Raw genomic sequence first — 25,155 nt, forward strand, 5'->3', positions numbered from 1 at the left:
GTGCTGACTTGAGGTTGTTTTTATTGCTGGTTTGATGTCTTACAGGGCAGCAGGTGCTGATCTGCGCTGCTTTCTGCTCTGTGGTATCAAACAGATCTAATTTTTGCGACTTGGTTTTGATGTTTTGCAAAATTGTTAAATACTGATATGGAGTCCTTTTGGTTTTGATGGCTGTTGCAGAGAGGGCGGCATGGTTTTATTGTGGGTTAGTGTGGCTGACAGACTGCCAGGGTCAATCAGGTCCACATGGTGCTTGACCAAAAACAGACTGATTGGTTGATCATTGTAGTCTTGTGGCTGTGATATTTTGAACAGAATTAGGTTAGAGATTTCTGGTGAGGAAAAATTAGATTTCGGTTTTGAGACAACAAACAAACACTGAGTTGTATCTGCAAATCACCCATTTTTGTTCAAAGAGCAGTGATATCAGCTATGAGTAGACACAGTGGTGCCCAGATCCCAATGGAAACGTTAGCATGCTAACCCAACTGCATTACAAGTGCTCAAAATGACAAGGCTAATATACTGATTTATAGAATATATCATCAGGGGTGTGTCCAAAGCGGTAGAGAGGGGTGGCATGGACCCCTTTGAAATTTGATTGGCCACCCCTGAACTATGATTGGCTCTTTGCCTTGTCAACGGTGGGACTTAATTTACAAAAACAACTAATTGGTCCGTGTTGTAACACCACAGTCAGAAATGTCTGGACAAACCCCCGGAGTTAGAGGATTTTCAGGATTGCTAACGTAATTGTCATGGCATTAACATACATAAACAGTCTCTATCATTTATTTAGTGATTAATCTGAGTATTGGCCAAAACAAGACTTTGACCCCTCTATAAGATCGTGAATTGTATCCTGAGTGGACTAACTAGACTATGACTGAATGACTTAGCCCATTGATTTTTTGGAAGTCCAATATGAAGACCCTAAGCTTGGTGTTTGGCTGTTGCCATCTATGACCACATCCAGAGAAGAGGGGGGAACATGTTATGTTAACTATCTTTTCTGATTGACAGGATGCCATTTAAGGGACTTGTCAAGAAGACATGCCCAGATGCCTACCATCTTTGAACCCCTGTCTAACTCTAAATGGGACCATATTTAACTAAAAGAACACCATGCGGGATTAAAGGAGATTTTAAGCTAGCTATGAGAGCATAAACGTCCCAGGACATAGTTAACTGTGCTATGTAATAAACTGATAAGGGTCATATTCACCTCTAGTTTTGTATAACTGAACTATTTTCTGCAACAATTGGAGTTGCCCCTGCTGGCCAATAAAAGATGCAGGTTTAGGCACTCGTGCAATGGTTTCACTTTTGTAACCAAGAGGCTGCCTTCACTTTTTGTATACACAAATGTGCAACATGTGTTGTACAGATTTCATGGAAATCCGTCTCTTATATGTTAATTTATTCCACCAGTATCTTAGTATGGACCGAAGTGATGACACTAGGCTGTGTCACATGGGTAGAAACTCACCTCCTCCCCCTGCTCTTCTCTGCTCACCATGTGTAATGGAGTTCTACATGAACCCTTCAGACAGTGATGGACAGCTTTATATGCCAGTACCTCAGAGGCTCATGAGCCCGTTTCCATCCACAAAGGATGAAGTCCAGTTATTGGTTTTCCAGGGCAGATGTTACCCCAGCTCATGAAAATAGCCAGTTACATAACTCACTGGTTTTGATTTAAGCAGAACAGGATAAGGAGAGATGAAATGCAGCAAAATGAGATTGGTGTACACAAAAGACGTGTTGGCCAAAAGACAGAGGACATATTGGTGTAATTTACAGCTCAGGCCGGCTTTGACTCTGAAATGTACTTGAGTCCAGGCTGTGATAAATGGAAAAGGCCTGGTTGGCCTAAAGCCATCTTAAATCAGCTAAATTAACGCTGTGCGTCTCTATGTATGTGTGAGTTTTTGTGCGTGCATGTGTGTTACTTTGGACTTGAAGGGATGTGTATAATCAGGTTAATAGGAACAGGAAATTGAGATTCTCTGAGAGATGGCGAGGGGTAACAGAGGAAGTAGAGAAATGACCGAGGCAGAAACAGGGGGGATAATATTTCTTGGCCGGGATTCCACTGTATGACTCTGCAGGTCCCCTCCTCTCCCTCTCTTTTTTTCTCTGTGTATCTCTCTCAACCCAAGGGGAATGTAAAGAGCATAATCTTATATGTGATCATCATCTAAACACAGCAGGATGATGACTGGCAGCAGTGTGTTTTGATAAGTCCTGTGTTTATAAAAAGCAGTGAGAGGGGCTGCTAACAGACCTAATTGGATGTAATTCATGCATCTCATCCTCTATGAGTTATGGTCCACATACATATGCACTGATCCCTGTTTGTGTTGCTAACATGTGCAGGGGACTGCACCACACATTCAACAGCACACATAGTATATGTATGGTATGTGAATAGTTTGATAGTATGGAGTATGGGTTGTGCCACCAGAATTGTTGTGCACTTCAATTTCTTATTAAAAAGTAAATGAATACACCTTAAAGTATATAATGGTGTAATTTATGTGTTATCAGTTAAAAGACATCTAATCTAATGTTAGGTATGTGATGTGACATGACGTGACGAGATGTGATGTGACGTGACGTGACGTGACGAGACGTGATTCACGTCACGTCCATGTATGTATGGATGTAATATGAAAATCATCAGAAACAGATGGGTGACGTCACGGATACTACGTCCATATTTTATACAGTCTATGGACACAACATAACATGACACGATATGATGCTGTATGATGCGAAACGATGCAGTTCGATACGAAGAGACCATACTATATGATACGATACAGTACAATGAAGTAAGATACGATATGATACTTTACGATATAGTACGATATGGAACGATACGAAATGATATGATACAATACGATGCCTTATGATAAGATTTTATTCAATTCAATAGGCTTTATTTTCTCTATAAGGGGATTTATTTTGGATTTGAATGCTGCAGAGAAACGTATACCAATGACTGAAAATATACCAAAAGTAAAAAAGATTAGAAAGGACTCGAATGTAGACCCTTTTTTTCTTACACTCTGATAAATAGATTATACATTTGTGACCAACGTTATAGCTATGTTATGAAAACTCCTGATGAAAATAATCTCTCTGTAACTTCTGCTATTACCTAACTTTGTCTTAATTCTGAATGGTCTGAGCAGTTAGCAGACACTTTATTTTTCAAAGTATTTTGATTTATTATTATTATTTTTTTCAAAACAGTTAGAATAAACAGTTAGAATAAATTCAACAACAAAGTTGTGGGCTGCAAGAAAAAAACAATAATAATAAATGCTTAAACAGCTCTTATGCTCACATAACGATGCTAACATGTACATTACATTGTGTATACAGGTATACTATAAGATCCTAATCTAAATTGAAAGACAGAATGAAGATTTAATGATGACCTAAATGACAAGTCAGACAATCACAAAGGTTATTCTAATTAATTCTGAGAGGGACATGAATAGTTTTTATCAAAGCAAGACATTCTGACTGTCTGAGAACCACAAATGTCTGCACAAAATTCCAAGACAATCTATCATATGAGGGTAGACATAGTTCAGACTGGACAACAGTCATGCACAGACTGACTGTAGTGTCTTTCTTAAAACTTAAACAGTAGTGTGGCTACAAGCTCTATAATTACTTTGACAGCCCAATCCAGACTTCATATGGTTGTTGTCTTTTTTTTTGAGTCAGACCAGACACATTAGCTACAAAGCATGATCTTCAGAGAACACATAGCTGCTTTTTATTTGCGTCTCCATGTATGTGGTCTGTGTCTGCGAGATCTTTCTTTTTATTCCAGTGTTCGACTTTGACTCCTCTGCACTCCCTCACAAGTCTGGGAATTGAATAAATTATACTAGAGGAATTCCCTGGCTCTAGTAGATATAAAGAGTGGCATTGTAGTGGCAGCACAATGAGACATGGATGGATTTATATAGAGCCTCTGTGATATATACTCAGCTCAGTGACAGACGGGTGCAGACTGCCCACAGTGCAGAGAAGAAATCATTGTCCTGCAGGTCAGACTGGACTCTGACCAAAGTGCTTCACAGTGATGTCTGAAATTCCTCCAGTGATCTCCAGAATCATTTTCTCTGTGTGTGTGTGTGGGGGGGGGAGGTGAAAGGTGAAAAGGTTTACACAGGTTATTAGTCAGCTCAGTGCACCTCAGTACAGTAAGTGCAAGAACACATTGATATAGTTCAGTATTGCAGTAATATGTTAATAATCATATTTATAATAATGCAATGCATCATATTGAATTTCTTACTCCTGTATCACAATACATATGGTAACACCAGCTTCCTAAATATCATGGCGTGTTCATCCAAAATGTTTATTTTTCATTTCCTGGTTGCATCTTAAATATCTCATAAACATTCAAAATGAATGTTTGTAATTACTGACCTTCAGCTTATTAAGAGAATGAATACACAAGTCTGTAATCTCCAGATTGAATTATTTATTATTAAGAAAGGTAATTTAATCTGAGTTCATACTGGAGAGCAGTAAACAACAGTCCCCTGGCTGGCAGTCATCCATAACCTTTCCTTTTCCTCTGTCCCCACAGTGCTGCTGGCCTGTGTACTGTCCTTCAACGTGGACCAGAAGAATGGGCTGTCGTTTGACGGTCCTCTAGAGGATATGTTCGGTTACACTGTTCAGCAGTTTGAGAACAGCGAGGGGAAATGGTGAGTGTCATTAACCACTGTGCTGAGGATGTCTTCATCATCTCATCTTTCATCTCCTCACAGCTTACAGATGTATCTCCCAACAGCTTGGTCTGTAGCCCTTAGCTCCAGAATATGACTAGCTTGGCTCAACGAAGACGGTCTGTTTGGAGCAAGATTATTTTATTGGTATAATAATGATGAGTACTGAGGTCTGAGTCTAGCACTCTAAACAATACATAGAACTTGATCATATGCTCTCAGCCCTCCTGCTAGTGGGCCTTATTTTCAAGTTAACACCAATCACTAACCTATTACCTATGTTTTCAGTCCTGCCTATTGATTTATCACTTTGCCTGAGGATTCAGTTACCAGCTTTTCCCCACTTAATGACAGGTTCATCTTTTGCCAATTATTAACCAATAACCAAACTCCTTGTATTGATTCACAGGTTTGCCTAAATCTTCCTTATGGGGGCTCTATGACCCACAGTTTAGTTGAGGCTGCCATGTTTACTTAAATAAGTAGAGATCATTTCCCCAGAACCTTTCACAAATACCATTTGTGTTTATATGTGATAATGTTATAACCATTTGACTTCTCAAATAATCTGTTCCCTGTTCTTCATCTCTAAGGCCAACCAAAATTACAGTAGTCACAAGGTGAAAGGTGCTCTGATGTTAAGGCGTTGCTGCATCAAGCACAAAAAATGTCAATGATGGATGCACACTAGGGCACACTAGGCATATATGTCAATATACATAATTATCATGATAAAGATCAAATTATTAGGACCCGAGCACCGACAAGGTCGGCGAAGGACCCATTGGAACCCTAAGGATTTTTTATTGTTCTTTCTACCCTCACAATGAATTACCTTTTTGGAGGCTTCAACATGACCTAAAAATCCCCAAAAGTTGCACATGCATCAGGCCTGGTGAAGATTTCAATATTTTGGTGGTCTGCTGAGAAAAGTCCCAAAAATGGCAAATAGCACCCCCTTCAATTTTCAAATGTCAAAGGGCCAGCCCCTCAAGACGGTTCAACATACATTCATGAAGTTTTTTTCCCATATCTATCAGGCCAAGACCTACAAAAAAACCTCGTCGTGGTGAAAGCCCGACAGGAAGTCGGCCATCTTTTTTTTTTCAGTTTTCCCCCCAAATTTGCAAGGGTACGAAAAAGAGATCTTTCCCTAAGGCCTTTTCTCTGATTAAGTCCAAACCATGCACATTCTTTAGTAAACAAATTGACAATTCAAAGTTGACATTTGACATTGACATTTAAATTTAAATTAAGATTTTTGGTCGTGAGTGAAAGTTGAAGAAACCAGATGGTTTGTTAGCTTGTACCTGGGATTTAGTACCCTGATAAGCCTCTTGAATCCCTAGAGTTGACTATTGTTTTGAGTAGTGCACTCCCCTTTAAGATTACTAAGGGTTACAGGCAGAGTGTTGTTGTTTCCCACAGTGCAGTGAAAGCATCACGGATATTCAGTGTTCAGTTGCACTACCGTTGCGGTGGACATTAAACATGATCAAGATGCACAGCAGAAATTGTCTCTATGCTCTTACTTTACCCACATCCTGAGAGTATATATAATTAAGTGTATTAAGTTAATAGTTAATGCAGAGTCAACACAGTGTTAGACTAACGACTCTGCTTTAAGCTGATAGATTTTGCATTTTCCTAAGTATTGCTGTCGCTCGTTTCAGCTCTGTTTAAATTCATTCAAGATAAAAAATCCAAACATCTTTAATCCCGACTACCTCTTACCCTGCAACATGATTGGCTGTTCTATGCCGTCTTGTTCTTGTGTGTAATGTGGGGGGCCAACTAGCATTTAAGGCACATTAGCTAGCGCCCCCTCCCTTTCCAGTGGTTGGGGGGGTGTAAATACAGGTTTAAATATATTGAATTTATATCAAACATTTGCCATATTTCTATTGAGAAAAATTACATAACAATAATTATGGTTATCAAATTATTGCCAAGCCCTAATGCACACTAAGTTTAGGTACCAAAAACATTTGGGTAGCATCATCCAACACTGTATAAAATTAAAGTAGCACAACAAACTAGCTCAGCTAACACTCTATTGGCTAATACAGATAGTTCACAAACAAGTTTAACCAAAGTTGTCTATATAAGGTCTTATATTTTTGGCTTTGTTTTCCATCAATCTTTAAATTGAGCACACTTTTGTTCACTAAGCAGCCGACTAAGATATAGCAGCCCCTCCTCTGTATAATAATAGTACCTTCATGCAGTGAACCTGCAGAGGGACAAGAAGTGGATATACTGTAGACTGTGTATGATCAGTGATTATTTACACCTTAACTGTGTATCCTACTGTGGCTATTTGTAACGTTAAGCCTACTATTATTGTGTGTACGACTTCAAATGTCATTCATATCAGTGCACAATACATCAGTGGTTAGAGCTAGTTAAATTTCAATCATATACACAAAATTAACCCAACTGTGAAATCCTAGTTCACCTGTAAAACCGTAAAAGTGAAGGAGAGCACACCAGCTGCTGCTGCTGTAATGAGGATCTTTGTTTTTACGATTCTGGCTGTTAACTGTAAACTGCCCACCAGAGTATCCACATACCCAGCCTGTAAATACACTGAAAGCAAGCATCTGTGACTCCTTGCTCAAACTGTCTGGGAGCACAATTTTAAAACCTTGTTTCAAGATATAAGAGTGCGGTTAATAGCTCTGTGAGTCATCGTCTTTCTCCACAGCTCTTCTTTCCCTGCTCTAGTCTTAATATCTCAATGTATTTCCCACCAACATGTTGCAACACCACAGCTGATAATTTCCCCCATCTGTACCTGCTGCTGTTATGCAGTAATGCCCTTATCAAGTTCAAATGAGATCAGTTACAATAATTCACTCACCGCTAATCAGTGGAACCAGCTGTTACCCAGCCTCCAAATTGTTCCCTGAAAACACTTTGGCTCTGTTGCGTCTCCAGATAGCACAATTTTGTTCTAGTTCAGAGACAAGCAAAGAGATCTGAGTGATAAGGGCCCAATTAAAGAAGGTGAACCTGAGAAACAACATGGGCAGAGCAGGCACAGAGCAGAGGGAGGATGTCACATATCAAAGGAGTGAGCAAGAACAGATGAAAGAAATAGAACATGAGTTTGGAAAATGTTTAAGAAAATGATGGAGAAAGTTTAAAGGAATTAAGGAGGAGGGCAATAAAATTAGAGATGATATGTAGCCCTCAGTAGGAGAATACTTAAGAGGAAAAGACCAGGATCATGAGTTGATGTAACACACAGGTTGCCCTTAACGGGAGATGACTGATGACTTACAGATGTCTCCTCCTGACCTACGCCCTTTAGCTCCTCTGTGCATCTCAGCAGTGATGAAAGGTGGATGAACTGCGTGGAGAAAATGTGTTACATTTAGCAGAGACAGTTCAGAAGTAAATCTTTTTGCTCACCAGAGGGTTTTATTTCCCAAGATTGCTGACACAAATTAGAAGAATTGCCCAATGTCTTTGAACTAGCTCACGATGCTGCACAAAGTAGACCTCTCCAAACATGTACAAGTCTAGGAACAAATAAATCCATATAGGTCAGTTTGGTTTTTTTACAGATTTTATTGTTGAACTCAATTTCCCCAACAACCCTAAAGCCACTCTCCTTCATATCCGTCCATTTTGTGGCAGTAATGTTCCACTCTAAGCTGTTTCACTAACTCAGAAGTTGTATCCAAATTCAGGGGCAGCATCCTTTGAAGGACCCAGCCTTTGTATCCTACCAAAACGGCTCAAGCCACACTGAAATGAGAAGGTCTGGCCCATGGAGGATTTTCCTGTGGCAAGCTGTTTCCCCCCTCACTTAGCGACAGGCTTACTTGCTAACATAGTTAGCATCATGTAACGTAACTACCATCATCATCATTTAAAGCTTGGGTTGGTACTAGTAGTCAGATTTAGATACACTTTTTGTTATACTGGTTAAAATGATCTTTATGTCCCAATGGCAATCAATACATAATGTGTTCTTAAAAAAGAGCGAAGAAAAGCTGCTATCTACAGCCGGAGTAAACCTGGGAAAACACCAACCAATCACCTTTTTTGGGGTCCAAAATTTTAAACCAATCAAATCCTGCCCGCCTCCTGCACGTACATTTCCCCAGCGTTCACTCCCCGTCCCCTGCATCTGCTTCCCCTGCCTCTACTGACTGCCCCTCTCGCTCAACCTCGGGGCCTGTCCCCTCTGACCCGATGAGGTGCTTTGCTCAGGACTGTAGTCCAGATCAGAGTCTAAAAAGCTCTCACCACGGGGGCTCTGACAATCTAAATAATTAATGAGATTTAGTAAGTCCTACAGAAAATGCATATGTATTCACTAGTCACTGCCATCCATGACCACGCCAACGAACAAAGCAACAATCAATGTTTGAATGAATGAAGAACTTCTCCTCTTGCCTCTCCTCTCTCCAGCTCGCACACTCTACACCTCTCCTGATGCCTTCACTGACTGTCAACACTGTAGGAATTAAGAACATCTACAGTGAACACGGTTAACAAACAGTAGAGCTGTTACAGTATTATATGTGTTATAACTTTTCTCCTGATATCGTGTCACCAGTACAACTGGATGATGCTATTATGACAGTTGTGAGTACTAACAGCTGCCATGTTTGTTTGTGATTTTAACTTTCACTATCATAATGTTTTGGTGAGGACCATGCTATATTCAAATTCATGCTAGTTTTCCATGACTACCAACCCTAGCTTTAAGAGATCATTTTAAGTTTCATTCATCTTTCTTTTTTAACTCACTATTCCATTGATCTAAAATCAAATGCTAATAGTTATCAGTGTGTTATTTGGCCACTTGAGAGTCTGCCATCTTGTTTAAGTTGTTGCTCATGAGGTTTGGTTTGACTTCACTTCCACCATGACTTAATCATGCAGTGTATGCCAGGTATCAGATGCACAGTTGTTCTTTGAATGCACCCATGATGATATATATTGGGGACAAGAAAGTCTATATTAGCATCTTGTTGTGTAACATTTAGGCTAACCCTCTAAGCTCAATTTTACCCTCCTTGCTTTACAAAATATATCAATGGAAGAACAAGGAAAGGCCTTTTATTGAAAAGGCAGACGTTTCCATTATTTATTTCAAATCTGTCTGATCTGACATTTTCCCAAATGTGCTTTTCATCTGTGTTACAATTTGGACCAATTTGGACCATCTTTCCGTAAAATGAGAAGCTAATGACAGGAAACGTTAGCTCAGCGTAGCATAAATGCCAAAGGCAGGAGGACACAGTTAGCCTTTGAAATTGTACATATCATATCTGAATATCTAATGGGGCAAGACTAAAAGTAAGAAATGAGTTAAAGGAGAAAAAAAATGTAATATGGTGGTAAAAAAAAGGTTGGCGTTTTTTTTGTAAGACGAATTTATTCAGAATCCAAAAAATATTACTTTCACATGACAAAGTCAAACTTTTATAACTCTTAAATTGATATCAAGACCGTTAACTATCAAACAAGTTCAGTTCTTCATTCAAAGTCATACAGCTTGAATAAGAAATATTCCAATAAGGTTTGAATACAACATGATCTTGAATTAGCTATTCCAGAAAAAGGCTTGCAGAGAGCTAACAGCCCAGAAACCTCAAAAACACGCAAATATCTTTGTTATACACATCAGCCTTTACTCATCTTCATTTATAGACTTAATAAACGAGTTAGCAGCTATGTAGTATCATAGCAACAGAGTGTGGGTCGAGCAGAGAGTGTGTTGTTGTTCCTCTTCGAGTTTCACTTCAGCTGACCAGGGCCCATTAGAGCGCAGGAATGTTAATAAGCCTGAGTGTTTGGAGGAAGGCAGATGACAGACTTTTTTTTAGCTACAGTTTACTGATGAAGTTAGATGATGTTATGACTCACATACAAAGATGTAGATGTGTGGAACATAAAGCACAAAACTGTTACACATACTCTTTGAGCTCTGCAACATTTCATGCAGTTGTAATAAGATGATAATTAAGGTTTCTATCTAATTGGGAGCTATTTCCATGTGAAATTTTAAACAACACTTTGAGGGTGATGATATAATGATATGATGGCCACAGAATCATGAGCCAATTAAAGTAAACTTTAAGAGATTTATTAGCCAACCAGAACCTGCCGTTTACATGCAATTTAACTTCATAAGTGTAATTTAGACCAGTTTGAGTGGTTGGGAAATTAGATAATGTGTTTAACTTGCCAGTGCTTAATTTCTGCAACAATATTTGAGCTGTGCTTGTTATCATTATTGTAAAACTGTGTGGTTGTTGGCACTGTTTCTAACCGACCAATCTCGTCTCTTGTTTATTTATTCAGGGTTCTGATTGGATCACCACTGTCGGGACAGCCAGCTAAACGGACAGGAGATGTCTACAAGTGTCCTGTAGGGACGGGGGACAACACATGTATCAAACTAGAGCTGCCAAGTAAGAATAGTGTGTGTGTTAGTGTATGCTTCTTGTGTTTGCTGTTACTGTTTTAATACTCATTTATTGTTTTTGGTGCATGCATGGTTGTTGAAATGCATATTTTGTGTATTTCTTTAATAGAAAAGTGTAAAACATTCTCTATTTCCAGCCTCTCAAATTTGCACATTTGCTTCTTGTTATTTTTTTTAGGTTTTTGGATAATTGCCTGACAAATTCTTCACTAACTAAACAAACCAATTTATTAAGAAAATAATCCAATCATTATCCCATAATGAAAATTTGTGTATACAGCTCTATTATGTTCTGTTTTGCTGGTGTTTCTGTGTGTTTAAGTCTATTGTATATCTGATAGGGTCCCTTGGGGGGGAAGTGAAGCCCATCTAAATTGGAAGACAGTAAATAAACAAGGTTTTAATGTTTCAATCATCCAATTGTATCTTAATTAAACAGATAAACACAACTTAGCTTCCAGTCAGCACTCTGTAAAGCCTCTATTAGTGCATGTCTGTGTTTCCATGCAGGACCATGAGAACCAATTTATCTGAAAACCAACTCTCCACTCAGGGATTTAGATTTTTCAACACAGCTGTTCACACCTCAGATTTACCAAGACTCAGGAGTCAAAGTTCACCTGCTGTGGATAAATTATTGGCTTTACCGACTGTAAAGTGCTGATAATTTGCAGACAGGCCTGGAAATGATACTCCCCTGTATACCAGAGGAGAGTGCTGTATTTGTTTTATCTTGAATGAGTGCTGATCTCACAAACTCAAGCGTAGTCTGGAAAACATCCACTGGGAATCGATTGAGGCTGGCAGACGGAGCCAGACCACTTAGCAAACAACCAGGAGTGGTTTAAAATGAAGATAACATTCAAGAACTGTGTTTGTGTATTTGTTTATACCACAAATGTTAAGCATATTTAAACTAATGTCCAATGTGAAACATGGGACAAAACAGCATCCATTTTACTTTAAGACCACGCTCAAATGCTGTGTTTGAAGCAGTAACTCAATGAGTCAAGGAAATATGAGAAAAATGTGTAAAAACATACTTAGTGAATATTCAGATGGAAAGCAGGCAGCTTTTTCAAGTACTTATAACATATTTTATAACAGTTTTCATAAAACAGTGAATGTAAGCATGTAACCACTTCCTAGCTAATATTGTAGTCAGCCTGGAAGTGGCTGAATGCTAACAACACCTTTTAAAAGTGATATTGGTACAATAAAAATGAGTAGAAAGATTTCACTTGTTATAACAAAACATAATTAAAAGTCAGAAGATATTCGACAACGGCTAATGCTTACATTTAGCCACTACCTTGCTAATACTACTGTTGCTGAATCCTAACATTATCCTATCTCTTTAAATTCTTTTAGGCTAAAATAAGAATGACACACAAAGACTTAACTATGTAACTCTATGAACTATGTACCCATATTAGCTACTATCAGATAAAAGCTAATGTTTGCATTCAACCTGTTCCTTGCTAACGTAAGTGTTTCCTAGAAATGTAGGACCTGTCTACCAAATCTTACAACACTTTCAAATGGTAATATAAGCATTCAGAAACTTTCTTGGTAACAATGTTATCATCTAGATTAGGGCCGAATGCTAATATTAGCTGTTGTCTCAAAAATCAGTGGGTTATCATTCAAATAGGTTTAGGAATATAGCCCACTGACAAATACCAAGGGTTAGGGTCGGCGATAAAGTCCACTGACTGTTAGGGTTAGGGATGTAGTCCAATGACAAATACCAAGGGTTAGGGTTAGGCATAAAGTCCACTGACTGTTAGGGTTAGGCATAAAGTCCACTGACTGTTAGGGTTAGGGATATAGTCCACTGACAAATACCAAGGGTTAGGGTTAGGGATGTATTCCACTGACTGTGAGGGTTAGGGATATTGTCCACTGACAAATACCAAGGGTTAGGGTTAGGCACAGTCATTGTCTTTAGGCTGCTAGATCATGCATGCATCTCTCAGTTCGGGCGAGGGGATAAATTGTGAGTAAGCCCAAAGGTTAGGTTTGGGATATAGACCACTGACAATAACCAAGGGTTAGGTTTAGGGATAAAGTCCACTTATGGCTTGGGTTATGGATATAGTCCACTGACAAATACCAAGAGTTAGGGATAGGCACAGGGTTTAGGCTGCTAGATCATGCATGCATCTCTCATTTTCATTAATGATGTTTACCTGATCCATGCTAATGACAAACCACAACCAGCTACTAGGTGATGTTAGCTTAATATTTTACATTTCTGCATCTCAAATCTGCAATTATCCTGGTTTGGTGATGTGTTAGAGAGTATATTTAGTAACACGTTTTACCAAAATTTGATTAACTCCAAGTCATTAAAGACGACAGTACAATTAAGACTGCAGTGAACTGAATATCTTTCCAGCATGCTTGTCACCACAGGGAAAGTTGGGACCATGGCAAAAGTGCACTCATGTGTTTTAATTACACTTTTATTGAAGTCAAAGGAATTGAATATAGCCATCTTGACTGTTGTGTCTTAACTTGGACCAAGCAACATTTCATTATATTACCATTTTTATCAGTGTATAATGAAATTTCCTTACCTTAGTTGATCAGCAAGCACAGCGCAGTAACATTGCCATTGTGGGAGAGTCTAAACTAAATTATGTAAGTAAAGTAAGGAGTCCATATTATGCTTTACAGGTTCAAAGATTTGCTTCAATCTTGATACCAATTCCTGATTGGCTAAATAAATGATAAAGAGAAAATGTTTTGAATGAAAGTAATGACTAAAATGATTTTTTATTGATTAATTATTATTCAAAACTCAGACTAAGACCAATCTAAAATAGTTCTGAAAATGACCACTGCCTATATATAACTTGTAAATCCAATCCCTGCAGAGTAATTTGATCGTCCACTGACAACACCCACAGTCCTAGACCTGTTACCACTCTGGGTTTGCATCATTCCAGATCAGGAGAGAACTGCCAAACCACAATGAGCTATTTAAATTTGTGTGGCAATGTTGTAAGTTTTTATCAGGTTCCCATCAGACCAAATAAATTGGATGGTGGTTATGCCATAGTGGGTAGAGTCCCAACACTGGGGGTTTTTGTTGATGTCAGCAAAACAGAACTGCAGTATATTTACACTCTGTTTAGAAAAGTAAACCCAAACAACAAACAATCAACATAATATGTTATGTAAATGTATTAAATACGTAGAATGAAATAACATTATAAGTAAAGCTTTGCACCCAAACAGTTGTCAGTTTAATGGAATACATGTTTTATTGCTTGTCCCTGTGTGTTTAATGGGTTCTTTCATGGTTCCTATAGCTACAGTACAAGTGACATTTGACCTGATTTATTTCAAGATATCATTTTTAACCAAGCCTGTGTGAGAAGTGTGATTTGTTCTGATAGTTATCAGGAGTTCACAGTTCACTGAGGACAAAGCATCTATTCTCCTCTGCAACTCCAAAGAGCTGCTCACAGTCCCATGAGGACCCATCATGAGATGCAGGGCTCAAGTCCACCTCATCCATAAATAAGAGTACACAAAATATTGACAGCATCAATCTCAAACAGCTCATAGCTAGGAAGTTGGCATTAAATGTTGTCTACAATTATTTAATTCAGGGTCTCTTCTTCAGTATTTAAAGGATATAAGGAGAAAGTTGTTTTGATTTTAAAAAAAGTCATCACACCACACACCTAATATATAACAGCTCTGTTGCATGTGTCTGTTTGAAGGAGAACACATGCCAGAGTCATAACTTGCTGCTAATGACATTCAGAAATTTTAAAGTATCCCCTTGAGGATCGTTAAACATTTTGATTCAAAATTGAAGTGGCATGTGAATGAGTTTGTGAGAAATATGTGGGTCCCTTGGCAAGAAAAATACATCAGATCCAGAGCATTCCCAAAGATGAAGCAATAGTTTGCTAATTTTAGCCACATGTTGTGATTTCTTCATGTCTTGTGTTCTCTAAATCTTTCTGTGGGACATTTATCATCACAACATTTTGATTCATTGTATCCTTTATTAATTGCCAAAGGATGCACAGAGAGGAACAGTTTGTTTAAGTAAGAAACCTATCTGTCAGTGGTTCAAATCATGGATGGCGGTACAGAAGAAGGGTATGTGGCTCTCTTCCTATGGGAAAGTCCAGAAGAGGAATTTGTCCAGCTGTTCTTCCCCTGTGCTGCTCTCTTTTTTCTCACTCTGTTTATTCATCTCTCTTTTTTTTTTAGAAAACACAACAATTCCCAATGTGCATGAAGTCAAGGAGAACATGACCATGGGAACGACACTGGTGACCAATCCCAACGGAGGATTTCTGGTAAGCTGAAGTATACAAAAGTACTCTATACAACATATATATGTAGAACATTTTCCATAGCAAACAGAAAAGGGGAACTTTGCATACTTTCCTGAAAGGAACTGGGCATAAACATACTCTCACTAGACCTTTGCTCTGTGTGGAAACAGTGGGCTTGATCCTCCATGTTTCCCAGTGCAGTTTCGTGTCCTGGGAATGTAGCAGGATACCGTGAATCAACTGTATGAATGCAGAAATGTATTAAAGAGGTGGTGAAACCTATTAGGGTTTATGGCTATGAACTCCTGTAAATGTTATTTCAATGTAATTTCACATTGACTACGGTGTAAAACATTAGAGAAATAATAGACTCTGGTGGTCAATAAATATATATTCATAGGCCACAACTTGATAATTGGCCAAAGAAAATATAGCCTAATGTTTGAATGTGAGAATTAATCCTTTGAGGCTATAAACATAGCTGAAGCTCAGCCTGAACACTTAGGGCCCGATCAACTAAAGGTTTGCGTGTATAAAACCACGTGCAAACTTGATAGCGCGCAGAGCTAACCGAGTGTACCGAGTATTGCGTCTGTCAAATGAGCAAAATAGCACGCGCAATCCATTTAGCAGGTTTGCCTTCATGAATATGCAGAACACATGCAGATGATCAGAATGCACAAAATACTGGGAGGAGGAGATGCAAATTTAATCATTTAGCACCCGCAACGTGATTTATCAAACCTGCAACCATTTGCAGTCGGTGGTTTTGCGTTTATATTTACAACATTTGAAAGGCAGGTGCAAACAGGCACAGTGTTATGCACAAATGGCTGCAGTCATTGTGGCGAGAAGGAGGCATAAATGCAATGACAGTCGACGGAGAGAGAGAATCTTCCGTGCACGTGTCAACATTTGGACGGTCAAAAATAAAAATAGTGGAGACATATCATCTATCATGCAATGCCATTTTTGAGCTGCTGGATGACCTAAGGGCTGATTTGGAGCCAGTCACAAAAAGGAGCCATGCCATATCTCCTATGGAGAAACTCCTTGCAACACTGCATTTTCTTGCGTCTGGATCATTCCAGCGCACCATCGCAGTTAGTGCTGGCTTCTCCCAGTGTCCACCCGTGCTTAATGAACATTCATCTCCTGTGCTCTCCCCTCCCTCTTCATTCGCCGGCGGCTCACTTGAAGGAACACCGCCACTGTATGAACTCCCGACTGTTGCCAGGGCAATGACGGCCATTGTCAGCCCAGACACAGCACTGACCAGCTGCCTCATGTGCACAATGGTGGTCCGAGTGTCACGGCGGAGGGTGCACGCCACATTAGACACAGCTCTCACCTCCTGTGCAATGGCCTGTAACCCATCCGTCTGATTAGGTTTATTTTATTTGTTTTATCATAAGTTTTCAAATAAAATGTTCACAAGCTGATATTGTGTTGACATCCCGTTAAGTACTGTAGCTAACAAGCTAGCTAGTTATGTAGCTAGCATATACCTTAGAACTTTTTTGTTTTTACCAGAGGATGGCCATCGTTTTTTTTTGTTTTTTTTAATTGCTTAATTGTAATGTCTCACCAGAATGTAGTCATTATTATTGCTCACTTGAACACAGAGCCCCACCCCTGCCAAAATGATAATAGAGTGGTGCCATGTATTGAACATAGAGCCACAGACTAACAGCTGTATTTAATGAGTCAAGAGTGAGAACATGTTAGTGTATTCCCATGCTAATGTTCCATTTTAGCTGTAAGTGTAGCCTGTGAAAGTTGCTTGCATATTTGTAGATTAGTCTTGTTCTTGTACATCCAATATCACCTCTCTCTGAATGTGAGGAATGTAATGAGATTGTGGACTCTCTCTCTCTCTCTCTCTCTCTCTCTCTCTCTCTCTCTCTCTCTCTCTCTCTCTCTCTCTCTCTCTCTCTGATGAACGATCAGAATGGATCTATAGTGGTTTTCAGAGCTTCTGTGTAATCCTCAGTTTGAGTAGTTCTTTCCTCTCGAAAGCCCTGAACCTCTTTTCACCCATGACGTAATACTGGTGGAAAGCTAACCAGTGTAAGCCTTGGGTTTGATTTTCTTTAGCAACTAGAGTCTCAGTCTGTTTGCATGTGTTTCTTGTCTCCGCAGGCCTGTGGTCCTCAGTACGGCTACATGTGTGGGCAGCAGCAGTACATCTCAGGAGTTTGTGCGAATGTCAGCTCTTCCTTCCAGATCCTCAACTCTGTGGCTTCCGTGCAAGGTACGCAGCCTGACAATATAAGACACAGGACGTGACGGCATCAGCACAAATTGGCTGTCAGGATAAGAGATTGTAATCTACTCCTCTAGTGCCACCCAAGATCCTGACATCAAACACACCCTCCCTCAGTGAAGAGAGAGATTAGAGCATTCCTCTTAATGTAAACTTGTCTGTGACGCTCATTCCTCCCTGGCCTAGCCCAGCCCAGCCCTTCAGCTGTGTTGTATGCCCAAGTTAGGAGACAGTTTACTGGGCCTGCACTTTGTTTCCCAGGAGAACCAAATCCAGAGGACAGCCAACAGTTGTTGTCTGTATATCTTTTCTCCCTCTCTCTGTCCTTTTTTTTTAACAGACTCAACCAGAACTGCAGACTGTTAAAGAAACTGTCACAAATACGTAGAGCATAAAGCTGTTTAGACACCTTCCATAATAACCATTCTTGACTTTAACAGGGCTCATACCAAGTACCACTTCTTTAATGAATTCAACATACATGTTATTATAACTTTAATAGCTTTATACTACTTAACTTGGTGGCCTCATGAAGTATGCTGAAGAAATTATTTCCTTAAGACAAACTGAGCCCCCCTGACGTTAGTGGCAACTCCGCTAACAGCCCCTCCATAAGTCCTGTTACACCAAAAAGTGTGAAAGAAAAACCTATTGTAATTCTTAATTCTTTGTTTTTCCTACCAGTTTTATCCCCCTCAACTTTAAAATGAGAGAAAAAATTGATGGATCTGATGGAAAACAATGATTGCTGACATTTAGTTGGTCTTTGCTAACAACACACTCTGTGCTAGCACAGCACTGTTGTTGTTTGGTAGCTTCAGAGGATAAATTACCTACCAGTTGTATTCTGTTCCAAAACAATAGTTGCTATTTGCAGCCACACAATGCATATTAAGGCCTGTGTCCTACCACATTTCTTTAATTTGTTAGTATTTGCTTTTATTTAAGAACATTTAACAAAGAATAATGTTTATAACAATGTAAAGAACTGTGTCTAAGCAATAGCAGCAGCTCTAGACTTGGAATTGCAAAAACAACTGAAAAGTACCTCCACCATTCTTGTTGAGAAAGATCACTTTTGAAGTCCCGCCCCTTCTATATTTTGATTGGTTGGTGGCGGGGAAGTGATATTGACAATCGCAACAGTGTCCAAAAAATGAACTTTTTTGGAAAAACGCTGAGGCAGAGGGCATTTTTGTACTTTTGTATAGAAAACAGGCACTGCCAGCGAAAAGTACTTTGCAAGTGGACATAGGCCCTTATGTTGCGTCGACTACTGTTTTACCAATGCAGAAAAAAGTTGGTAATTACAGTTTTTATCTGCTGTAAAAGAAGTATAACATGTTTAATGGCGTTAATTAGAATGGTGTTGAGGGCTAAGCTAAACTAGCCTGATGCTCTGACCCTCTTTGCAAATGTTTGAATATGTGAACTCTAAAATGGGAAATGTTTGTTGTAGGATAACCATCTTTTGTTGTAACTGTGAATGTATACAGAGTAATTAAAAACTTAAAACTAACCAAGTTGTAAATTCTGTTTAATTTCAGAGTGTGGAAAGGAGCTGGACATTGTGATAGTTCTGGACGGATCCAACAGTATCTACCCCTGGACCAGTATCATTGACTTTCTTCAGCGTTTCATTGAGAACATTGAGATAGGACCAAAACTCTCACAGGTCAGTTATCTGAAAAAATAACTACAAGCAAGTTCTTGAATAATTAAATCATTTATACATAATGTTAATTTTGTTGGAAAAAACATTTTCTTGTCTTTGTCATATGGGTGTTTGGGGTGACATCAGTTTCCGTAATCTGTCATGGATGTATAAATACATGGATAAATTATTGGGTTATATAAGACCAGACCGACTAAGCAGAAGGATGAATGAAGGAATATAATTATTGCCAACTCAGTTTTTCATCTGCTGCTATATTTGATGACTAAACTGCTCTTCATTATGGAATTTTCCACACATTGCCAGCCTGGAGGATAACTGTTAGATGTCTTTCATAAAGCTGGCTTTATGAGGTGTATCCGTTTTAGTCTTTAGTGTAATTTTAGCCTTCCCTCAATGAGTTATACCTTGAGTGTATTTCTGTTCACGTGTCTTGGATCACTCCTTCAGCTGGTGGTTAGTTTTTATTATGGTTACATCGATCTGGCGTGGAGCATGTGGAGTTTCCAGAGAGAAACACTGGAAAGTCTTCTTACAGTGGAGCCACGCGGTTGTAAAGTCACATCTTCCATGGCTGCTGAAGTTCTCTGCCTTCTGTATAAAGAACATTGTGTCACATCAACCCCAACGAACCCAACCACAACCTCAGCAGACCATCGAGAAGGGACGCAGAGAACAGAAGAGGGAGAGAAAAGGAAAATAATTTTAATGTTGGACAACGTTTACAAAAGAAACGTGTGTTTGTGTGTTCTCCAGGTGGGCATCGTGTCTTATGGTGAGACTGTGACTCACCGCGTCAACCTGAGCCAGTTTGAAAACACTCCTGATCTGCTGGAATTTGTGAATGTTCTCCCTCAACAGACTGGTTTCAAGACCATGACCTTCCAGGGCATTGATACAGCCAGGTCCTTACTTTTTTCTTTTTAGAGCTGTAATCTTTTTTAACAGTTTTCTTAGTTATTTTTCCCACTTTCAAACTGTCACAAGTTTCTCATGTTCCTGCTTTGTCTGCCTCTTTGTATTGTCGAACTTGTCTTTTCTTTGGCATGATGCTGAATTAGTTATATAGTTGTATACGATGCTACCACAGACCCAAAAACATTAACTTCCCAGATATTGCAAGAAGACTTTGAAATTGTTGGTGTATCAAGTGTGAAGCACATCTAAACTGCTTAGTCATTGTTTACTCCCTCCATGCTATACTGACTCCACCTAGCAAGATGCACTGGCCTACCTGTTGACAATTTCGGATGACACATTGTATCATCCATGCAAGTAGTAGCCATAAAAATGAAATCTAGCTATTTAATTCAGTACTGAACAGATATACTATCGGATCCATCTACCCTAGATGGCGTAGGGCCTCCAAAGTTCCAGGATTGTTGCTTGCCAAGGCCCAGTTTTTGGAAATGTTCAGGATTTTTTTTCTTTTTTCACTGATTTGTGAATATTTCTACCTGTCAGGAAGGAGGCCTTCATGCCAGAGCGTGGTGCACGACCTGGGGTGAAGAAGGTCATGGTGATAGTGACTGATGGAGAGTCACATGACTCCCATAATCTGAAAAAGGTTATGGGAGAGTGTGAGGAAGATGGCATCGAAAGGTTTGGCATTGCTGTGGGTACAAATTCCAAATTACTTAAGCATGTGTGTACTCTTTTCTGATCTTGAAGGATGTTTTGGTTTCAACAGAAGTGCTTACTTTAGCCCCAGAGAATCTAATTTGTTCAAAATCAGAAATGTAATTTAACTGACTGCTACATCTCTGCAAAAGTTACTGTCAGCCAACCAATAAATCAATTTAGTTAGAAATTAAATAAGGAGCATCATTTGAATTACATAATTGGTAGATTCACCAAACAGCTTCTTTCAAATTGTTAAGCCAGTAAAAAAAAGTTTGGCTCAATGAAATCAGTGAGATACTCACTTTTTATTGTGTTTAAAAAGCTGTAAAAAATGTTTTCCAGGTTTTGGGAGACTACAATCGTCAGAACAAGAGTGCAGAAGAGATGCACAAGTTTATCAATGAGATTGAGTCCATCTCCAGCAAACCTTTGAGGGATCACTTCTTCAATGTGTCCGATGAGGTGGCATTATTGACCATTGTGGATGCTTTGGGAAGCAGGATTTTCGCCTTGGAAGGTATCATTGAAAAAAACTCATCAATGCATGCTAGCAGGTTTTACATTTTGACCAATATAAGTGTTCATACAGCCAACATGTTTGAAGAAATAGTAAGACCATTTGGTTGTAAGCTTACAGTATCTTTTCCACAGAGAGTAAATGCCTAATGCAATTGCCTGTGCTGTATTAAAGAAAGTACAGCCATCAGCCTGTTTAGTTAGCTTAGTTTAGCTATCTTAGGACACAGGGAAAACAGACGGCATGTTTTGTTGTAAAGTAATACAAATAACTTCATAGCATTTTACAAGGAATTAATTCACTTTAATGGAAAAATACTGGACTCCTATTTAGAGCACTCCTTTGTCTTCCACTTGGTGAAAGGAGATTATGTAAGAGCTGATTAGCTTAGCTAAGCACCCCAACAAGAAATGTGGAAAAAGCAAGCTGGTGTCAATTAACCATCTGTTAAACCGCAATATTTACTTTTGACAACTCAGTGTGACACCACTTTATTCAGAAAAGCTCAAAGGCTGTGCTGTTTTAAATGTGCTGTCTTAATATAAGAGCTATACCAATCAATCAATCAATCAATCAATCAATCAATCAATCAATCAATCAATCAATCAATCAATCAATCAATCAATCTTTATTTGTATAGTGCCAAATCACAACAAACATTATCTTAAGGCGCTTTTACAAACATAGCAGGTCTAGACCATACTCTATGTTCAATTATTAACAAAGACCCAACACCAAGACAGGATAAGACCCAGTCTTAGTATTTAGCTAAAGCGTCAAATAAAATCGTCCTTTTAACAGGCAGAAACCTCGAACAGAACCAGACTCATGTTAGACAGCTATCTGCCTCAACGAAGGTGTTAGTAGATGTAGATAATTCCATTTGGCTGCTAGCAGTAGCTTTATATTTTTTATACAGACATGTATGTGTACTTAAAAAAATTCTTAGAGTTTATTAGTTACTTTTTGCCAATGTATCACACTATTCCTTTAAAGAAAACAATGTTTTTTTATGATTTGCTGACAAGGTTTCATTTTGTACTGCTTATGTGTAAAGAAGTTCAAATTTGTCTTTTCTTCTCTCAGCTACAACCGGCAACTTTACCTCTTCCTTTGAAATGGAGATGTCTCAAGCTGGATTTAGTGCACATACTTCTAAAGTAAGTCTAAATAAGATTATTTATATCCTAACAAAGTAATAGCCCTCTGACTTACGTTCAACTCAGTGAACCAGGCAGGGTTGAGATTACTGTGTCATATCTTTACATCACATTAAGGTTCACATGTCTGGAGGCATTTAAACAGAAAGTGTTTATTCAGTGAGCTTGCGTGCAAGTGTTTGCTCAGCTAATGAACTCATCCAGACACAATGCAGCAGTGTTATCCTCAGTGCATCTTCACCCCTTTGGTGATTCAACCCGGTCAGCAGACGTTTACAGACACTAACTCTCTCTGTTACTCTCCTAAAATCTTCAAACTGATCGTGTTTGGTCTGATAGTATGAGAGTGTATACAGACAGAAAGGAAGTGATCAGAAATCAGCCATGTGTCATGTAGAAGACAGCAACTCAGGTTGAATCAGATGTTTGTTCACTGGGGTAAAAACAACATTCTTGCTTTTGCCCCTTGTGTTCACTCATTAGGTATTTCCTATGTCTATTCAAAAATAAACAGACGCCCCTCTTATGCTCCTCTTCCTGCTCTTGACTCATGCATATAACCTCCTCCATCACTGTGTACACTGTCCCTGTGGCTGCGTGGCTCATTCAATTTATGAAACTAGACATAACTAAACTGAGATGTTTTTTTTATTCTGATGGTCAGCAGATGAAAAGAGCCTTCTGTTTGTTGTAATTAATGATAGACTGTATACCCTGGGACCCCTCCCCTTCTCATTAGATAAATCTGTTTCCTAATGACTTAAATATCCTGTATCTTTTTATGTGTGTCCGTATTTGTTGGGATGTTATGCTTGTAGTAGCATATTAAAGACATGTATTGACATTCAAAGACTCCTGCAACTTTAAAAAATGTCCTTAAATTATAGTTTATCTCATGTTTTTTCAATTCATTCTCAGTTGATTAATTCAACAGCTGTATGTTTCAGTATAAGTTTTACTACTTGGATTACATTTAGTAAATTTCAGTCAGACAACTCACGTTTACTTAATAAGTTTATTGCAGCATACAGTATTGTGTTTGGCGTGTGGGCTCCGAATTTCATTACTCCTCGTAGATTATTTAAATGCAGACATTAGGAGCAATGAGAGAGGACTAACCCCCTCGGAGCCCGCAGGTGGAAGCCGGGGAGGAGGTGGGGACAAACTTCACACAGCACTGAGCAGAACAGCAGGAGCACTGCAAGCAGAGGCAGAGACAGGGAGGCTTGCCGTTTAAATAGACCGCCGAATGATGATGTTGAGATCAGCTGATGGAGAGGTGGTGACGTGTCAGTATGATGAGCGCGGCTCGAGTTGTCTGCCTGAACTAGCTTGCAGGCGGCGCTCCATTTATCCCAACATGTTATTTAAATGTAATTCTGAGATACTTGTGCACATTGCCAAGGCCAGACCTTTTGACTAGGGTGGCCAACCTGGGGCACTAACTTTTACTATGGGGGCATCAAGTACTGTATGTGTGCACACACTCAAAAAACAATTGAATATGATTTATATATTATTTCTATCTCCAATAATCAGATGGAGGTAGATGGCTGTCTAACATGAGTCTGGTTCTGCTCAAGGTTTCTGCCTGTTAAAAGGAAGTTCTTCCTTGCCGCTGTAACTAGCTAAATACTGCGAGGTTCAATGCTCATGGTGGATTAAGATGAGATAAGATCGAGTTCTGTCAGTAAGAGGGGACTGGATCTTATCCTGTCATGATGTTGGGTCTTTATGAATAATTAAACATAGAGTATGGTCTAGACCTGTTTGTAAAAGCGTCTTAAGATAACGTTTGTTATGATTTGGCACTATACAAATAAATATTGATTGATTGATGTAATTGCACAACTAGCAAGCAAGTTTTCAAAAGATATTATATGTGTGTATCACATGTACATATTTTCTACTCTAAAATGTAACACAACATAGTAGCAACTTTTATTCTTCTTAGCTTAATTTATATTTAATCTTTACTGAAAAGCTACTAATAAAAGCAATCAAAATATCATCCATGTTTGACTGTGATTACTCTGTTAACCTGTACTGAGATATGGTGGAATTATCAACTAAATAAAACACACAGACGCGGGATAGATTGTGTATTATGTTATTTGGAGACGTTAATGGTTAACATATCATTTTAAAGTTATATTTTTGGGAGCATTTTCGCCTTTAATGGATAGGACAGCTGAAGAGAGACAGGAAATGCGGGGAGTAGAGATGCTGTGTACACATGAAAAGACGCAAGAAAGACACAATTATCCAACAAAGAAGGGAGGAACCGCAGAGACTAAATACACACAAGGTAATCAGACACAGGTGTGACATAAGACACAGGTGCAACTAATTAGGGTAATCAAAGTTGGGCACACAATCAGTAAAAGTAG

The 25,155-nt window shown here is 38.9% G+C and overlaps 1 protein-coding gene across 1 annotated transcript in view; it reads left to right on the plus strand.

Annotated features, from left to right (window-relative positions):
* Positions 1-25,155, plus strand: part of itga1 (integrin, alpha 1) — a 62,949-nt gene that overhangs the window by 20,018 nt on the left and 17,776 nt on the right. Inside the window, exons 2-10 of the mRNA XM_034709139.1 lie at positions 4,625-4,745; positions 11,094-11,203; positions 15,457-15,545; positions 17,667-17,778; positions 19,338-19,465; positions 20,222-20,370; positions 20,930-21,080; positions 21,431-21,605; positions 22,692-22,765. Coding sequence (XP_034565030.1) covers positions 4,625-4,745; positions 11,094-11,203; positions 15,457-15,545; positions 17,667-17,778; positions 19,338-19,465; positions 20,222-20,370; positions 20,930-21,080; positions 21,431-21,605; positions 22,692-22,765 — 1,109 coding nt within the window. The remainder of the gene's footprint in view (positions 1-4,624; positions 4,746-11,093; positions 11,204-15,456; positions 15,546-17,666; positions 17,779-19,337; positions 19,466-20,221; positions 20,371-20,929; positions 21,081-21,430; positions 21,606-22,691; positions 22,766-25,155) is intronic.

The sequence above is a fragment of the Notolabrus celidotus genome, chromosome 19, assembly GCF_009762535.1.
Source record: "Notolabrus celidotus isolate fNotCel1 chromosome 19, fNotCel1.pri, whole genome shotgun sequence".
In the NCBI taxonomy this organism is placed as follows: Eukaryota; Metazoa; Chordata; class Actinopteri; order Labriformes; family Labridae; genus Notolabrus; species Notolabrus celidotus.